The sequence below is a fragment of the Ctenocephalides felis genome, unplaced genomic scaffold, assembly GCF_003426905.1.
Source record: "Ctenocephalides felis isolate EL2017-DRISC unplaced genomic scaffold, ASM342690v1 CF-g0.4_SCAFFOLD_03573, whole genome shotgun sequence".
Lineage (NCBI taxonomy): Eukaryota > Metazoa > Arthropoda > Insecta > Siphonaptera > Pulicidae > Ctenocephalides > Ctenocephalides felis.
Window position 1 is genome coordinate 18,040,780 of NW_020539727.1, and position 6,657 is coordinate 18,047,436.

Consider the following 6,657-nt stretch of genomic DNA (forward strand, 5'->3'; position numbering starts at 1 on the left):
AGTTTTTTCGACGTTGAAACATATTTCAAAGTAACTAGCAGCCCATTCGTCGAAATAAAAAAAAGGTATAAAGTATAAATATATATATATATATATATATATATATATATATGTATATATACAGTACTATATATATTATATATAGTACTTACCAACTTTGAATTTATCTGGATTAATATCAACTCCTAAAATTCTAGTCGCACCAGCAGCTTTGCACCCCATGGCTACGGCCAAACCGACAGCACCCAACCCCAAACTGCACAGGAGCTACCAGGTTTAACCTGGGAATAAATACTTTATACTGTAAAAAATATAAATAAAATTATATTATTATTATTATTATTTTATATGAACCTTTGCAGTGTTTAATGCAGCTCCATATCCAGTCGGTATTCCACAACCAAGTAAACAAACTTTGTCCAGGGGAGCTTTTTCGGAAACCTAAGAAAATTTTACTAGATTTTAGTAAATTTTATCTAGTTTTTACTAATGTATACAATTTAAAATGTCCGGGATAAAAATTAAGAGTTATTTGAAGAGATGCAAAAAAATGTTCTTAAGTATCAAAATTATGAAGTCTGCATTTCAACTGAGAATTTTACAAAATTTTATTATTCAAATGTATATAATAGTTTGTACTAGTTTATAGTAAATTTTATCTAGTTTTTACTACTGTAAACGTATTATAATGTCCGGAATAAAAATTAAAAGTTATTTAATACAGAACTGATGAAATTTTTAGGAAGGCAGGTCTAGTGGTTTCGGAGATCGAGTGAAAAAAGTAAAAAAAATCTGAAGAACAAAAATTATCATTAGATTATATGTACATCAAACTATCACATGTTTTATAGATATTTTAAGAATAAGAACAAATTTTGTTACAATTTTTGTGGGCTCTGTAGCAAGATTTTTAATTTTTAAAGTTCATTTATACGGTTCAAACAAATTTCAAAATTTTGGGACATTTTTTTTCAAAATTTTCAAAGCTTAATACTCAAAATATAAATTTTAACATTGCAATTCAGTTTAAAAATGTGAACATATTATAATGTACGGGATAAAAATTAAAAGTTAAAAGAAATGTAAACAAATGTACTAACAATAAGAATTATAAAAACACTGAAGTCCGCACTTCAACTAGGATTTTTACAAAATTTCAATATACAAGTGAATAATACAGTTTTCACTAAATTTTAGTAAATTTTATCTAGTTTTTACTAATGTATACAATTTAAAATGTGCGGAATGAAAATTAAAAGTTATTTGAAGAAATGTAAAAAAATGTCCAAAATTCATACATTGCCAAGCATATTACCAGAAAATAAATGTTTCAATAAGTTTTATTTGAATTTAAAAATTGATTGAATATATGTATATATATATATTGAGTATTTTTTCCAAAAATATAACATGTCTCAATGAGAATAGTTCTATTTTTAAAACCTTTTCATTTATTTTATTTTATTTTAATTTAATATTTATTTTAATTTAATAGTTTTTAAAATTCTTGCTTTGAAAATTGTATAGTAATTGCATTTATTGCATTATATTTTCTGTGTTTTTTGTTTTTTCTTCAAATTATTTGTATGCACTGAAGATGGGTCAAATCAGGACCCGAAACGCTTGACAATAAAACATTTTACTTCAATAAAATAGTTTTAATTAACGGATGGACGTCAAAGAACAACTTTATTTTATATATATATATATATATATATATATATATATATATATATATATATATGTTTAATTTGAGTTTGATATTCGGGCGTAACATCAATAAAAATAGTATGAGTGTTTTTAAAAAATTTATTTATTTAAAATCCATACGTTTCGGCTAGCATCTTAGCCATCATTCAGTGGTAATCAAGTTAAAATTTTGTATCCTAATATAGCATATGAAACCATTATTAATCCATGGTATGAGTATGTGCACATTGATAAGATATGTATTTTTTAACACAAACATCACAAATGGTAAAACACACTAATAATCATGGTAACTTGACAAGTTGTCGAAACTATGTATTTACTCTTCGGAGTTTAGGATAGAAAACATTTTTATTGATGTTACGCCCGAATATTAAACTCAAATTAAACATATATATCAACATCAAATTCAAGACTATTCAAAAAAAAATATATATATATATATATATATATATATATATAATATAATTTTATTTTACCTTAGCTAAGGATATGTCTGCTACAACTGTATATTCACTGAACGTTGATGTGCCCATGAAATGGAATACTTCTTTGCCTAAAATAATATATATATATATTAATTTATAAGTACAAAATTCAGAATGACAAAATATTAAAAAAACAAGAATAGTACAGCTTTTTCATTGGGTTAAAAATTAATAAATAAATATATATATATATATATATATATATATATATATAATTATTAGCTAATTATTTCATTTGTCCATTTTTAACTTAGTATATAAATATTATAACAACTATTATTAGTTTGTTTTAGATTTACAACAAAATCAACTAATATCCTTTTTTTTAATTACTATATTTGTTACAACAGCTAAATAATTAACATTTAGTAACAGAAACGAACAATTATATAAATTTAATAAAAAGAGTATAAAATAAAGAATAGAATTTTTAATAAAATGATATACGTAATTTGTTGATTTAATATAAAATAAAAGCAAATAATAATAATAAAAAAAGTAATAAGTAAGATAAATAAAATTTCTGAATAATAAAAATAATACTAGAAAAACATAAAGTAAAATAAAAACAATAAGTGTATAATATAATAATAATGAGTATATCCTAAAATAATAAATCAAAAATGTACCTTTGCAAGTAAATCTTGAAGTACCATCGGGCATCACACCTTGGCCTTGTGTTGATCGAATCTTTTGGCACAAATTAGTCTCCGGGTGCAAACAATATTTACATGAACCACATTGAGGTATATAGAGAGGTATTACATGATCACCTGTAACAAAAAACTCATATATATTGAAGAAACATTGGTAATGAATTTACTAATTAATGATTAAATGTAACCAATTTTTAATAATTTCTTGAGTAGATTAGAGTTTTATTTGGAATACATAACGATGAGAATTGGAACATTTGTAGCTCTTCTGAAAGTGTGTGACATAAAAGAATTCATTTAGATACAAGAATTTATTTAGCGCTTTATTATAATATTTTAGTTGTTACTTCTTCAACAGTTCAGGACTAACTTTATATTTTTACATTTTTAAAATATTTCCAATATTTCCTGTTTTATGATAGCTTGCCGAGGGTACATGAGCTATCATAAACTTTTATTAAGGGTTGTCTTGCAGATGTACAAGATATTTGCAACATTTACCGTTACTTGGGATTATACATCGTTCAAATAAATTTACTTATAACTATTATTTATAATTATAAAAAACACAATTCTCAACAATATATATATATATATATATTAATATATATATATATATATATATATATACATATACATATACTCATCTATCTATTACCTGGTTTGAACTTAGTAACTCCTTCCCCAACGCTTTCAACAATACCAGCACCCTCGTGTCCCAAAATCGTTGGGAATTTACCTTCAGCATCAAAACCTCCAAGAGTATAAGCATCCGTATGACACACACCAGTTGCTGTTAGTTTTATTCGGACTTCATGAGCCTTTGGAGGAGCTACTTGAACCGTTTCTATCTTTAGGGGCTCTTTGGGAGCCCAGGCGACTGCTGCTTTGCATTCTATAACCTAAAATAAAAGATAAATGTAATAGTAAATAGATATTCGTAATTGTAATGTGATTTATATAACATATACATGATATAGATATATATATATATATATATATATATATATATATATATATATATATATATATATGATATTGTTTATTTTGACTTTGAAACATATTGTTAAAGTTTTTCAGCCACAAGGCGAAAAAATAAAAACAGAAAAAAATGATAAGCTAGTATAACTGCTCGAAACGTATTAAAGAAGATTTTATATTTACTTTCTGTTTTTATTTCTTCGACTTGTGGCTGATATATATATTTTTTTTAAATTTACTTTGCCAAATGTATCAGCCATATTCACAAAGTGTAGTGCGATTTTTACAGCGTTTTATTTAATTCTATTTTTGATGTACAGATATAAATTTAAAGTACAAAAGTTAATTTGCTGATAAATATTAAAAACAAAGATTAGAAACTACAAAGGTTAGAATACGTCATGTTAAAAATTAGAAACATTTATCAAAGAAACTTAACACAAATGTACACACTTGTACATCATGTATTCATTTAACTTATTATTTTTATTAAAATTGTTATTATTAATTATTTATTTGACAATTTATAATATTTTATTAACAAACAATATGTACCGACATTTTGTAAATCAACAGAAACAGGTTTGCAGATAACTTCACTCGTATAAATTTGATAGCTTGAAAGAATTTATTATATTAATATTATATATTACATTTAATAATATTATTTTATTTCTGATCTATTAAATAAATTTATTTCTATTTCATTCTACATATAATAATATATTTACAATTAATTTTAAAAATTTTAAATTCGGTTTGCAGATAACTTCATTCATACAAATTTGACTGCTCGAAAGAATTTTTTATTTTAATATTAAATATTACATTTAATAATATTGTTATCTTATTTCTGAACTATTAAATAAATTTCTTTCTATTTTATTTTGCATATATTAATATATTTATAATTATTTTTGTAAATTAACAAAATAAATTTTAAATTTGGTTTGCAGCTAACTTCACTCGAAAGTATTTATTATTTTAATATTAAATATTACATTTAATAATATTGTCATCTTATTTTTAAACTATTAAATAAATATATTTGTATTTGAATCGGCATATATTTAATATATTTATAACTAATTTTGTAAATTAACAGAATTTTAAATACGGTTTGCAGATAACTTCACTCGTATAAATTTAACAGCTCGAAAGAATTTATTATTTTAATATTAAATATTATATTTAATAATATTGTTTACTTGTTTCTGAACTATTAAATAAATTTCTTTTTAATTTAATCATAATTAATTTTGAAAATTAACAGAATAAATTTGAAATTCGCTTTGCAGCTAACTTCACACGCATAAATTTGACAGCTGAAGGACTTGACAGCTGCTAATTTAGTTCCAAAATTGTTGTTATTTAACTAAATTGTTAAATAAATTTTAAACTATTAAAACAATTAGCGTGCATAAATATATTTATTATTATTTGTAAATTAAAAGCATTGTTTTTGTGTGAAATATCTGTGTAAAATAACCTAGGTTAATACAAGCTTTTATTAAAAAGTTAAACTAGAAGATGAGTATAATTGTGCAAATCAATGTAATGGTTATTATATAATACATAATACATATCTAATAATATACACACACATATATATATATATATATATATATATATATATATATATATATATATATAGTTTATTATTATTAATTTACCTTGCCAACAGTGTCCGCCATCTTCACAAACTGCACTACGATTTTATTTAATTTTAATTCGATTTAAAAAGATATTTTCCTTCAGATCTTGCTCCCACTGATAAATATTAACTAATAAAGTTACAAAGGTTATGTCAAGAATACGTCATATCAAAAATGCGAAAACATTTATAAATACATTCGCCATCTGTCGTGACTCACAAAATAGCAATTTGATATGGAGCAAAATGGTGAGTTTTGTTTATTATTTATAAATGCTTTGCTGTATTTAAAACAAAATGCTTTGCATTCTGTTATTTAAAACATGGCTTTGTGTATTGATAATAATTAGAACGTGGTTGGTTTGAATCTGGATGGTAAAATTTATTTGATTTTGTACTGGTAATTTAAGATCTTGTTAGAATCTACTTGAATTTTAATCAATCTCGTTCGAATCTCGTTGAATCTTATTGAATTTTGTTCGAATCTTGTTGAATAACGTTTGAATCTTGTTGAATATCGTACGAATCTCATTGAATAACGTTGAATATCATTCGAATCTCATTGAATTTTATTGAATCTCGTTGAATTTCGTTCGAATCTCATTGAATTTTGTTGAATTTCGTTCGAATCTCGTTGAATAACGTTGAACATCGTTTGAATCTCGTTGAATTTCGTTTGAATCTTGTTCAGCTTCGTTGAATTTTCTTGAATTTCGATGAATAACGTTGAATTTCGTTTGAATCTCCTTGAATCTTGTTGAATTTCGTTCGAATCTTATTGAATTTTGTTCGAATCTTGTTGAATTTCGTTGTATCTCGTTCTAATTTCCCTGAATCTTGTTGAATTTTGCTCGTATCTCGCTGAATAACGTTGAATTTTGTTCGAATATTATTAAATTTTGTTGAATCTTGTTGAATTTTGTTCGAATTTTCTTGAATCTTGTTGAATTTCATACGAATCTTGTTGAATAACGTTGAATTTCGTTCGAATCTCGTTGAATTACGTTGAATTTTGTTCAAATCTCCTTGAATTTCCTTCGAATCTTGTTGAATAACGTTGAATTTTATTAGAATCTCGTTGAATTTCGCTTGAATCTCCTTGAATTTCGTTCGAATCTTATTGAATCTTGTTGAATTTCATTTTAATCTCGTTAAATAACGTTGAATT

General features: G+C 23.9%; 1 protein-coding gene across 1 annotated transcript in view; it reads right to left on the minus strand.

Moving 5' to 3' along the window:
* Positions 1-5,604, minus strand: part of LOC113389100 (alcohol dehydrogenase class-3) — an 8,457-nt gene extending 2,853 nt beyond the window's left edge. The window contains 7 exon segments of the mRNA XM_026626158.1: positions 153-248; positions 251-281; positions 355-441; positions 2,190-2,266; positions 2,828-2,971; positions 3,513-3,756; positions 5,509-5,604. Of these exon segments, the coding sequence (XP_026481943.1) occupies positions 153-248; positions 251-281; positions 355-441; positions 2,190-2,266; positions 2,828-2,971; positions 3,513-3,756; positions 5,509-5,529 (700 nt within the window). The 5' untranslated portion in view covers positions 5,530-5,604.
* Positions 5,605-6,657: the final 1,053 nt, after the last annotated feature.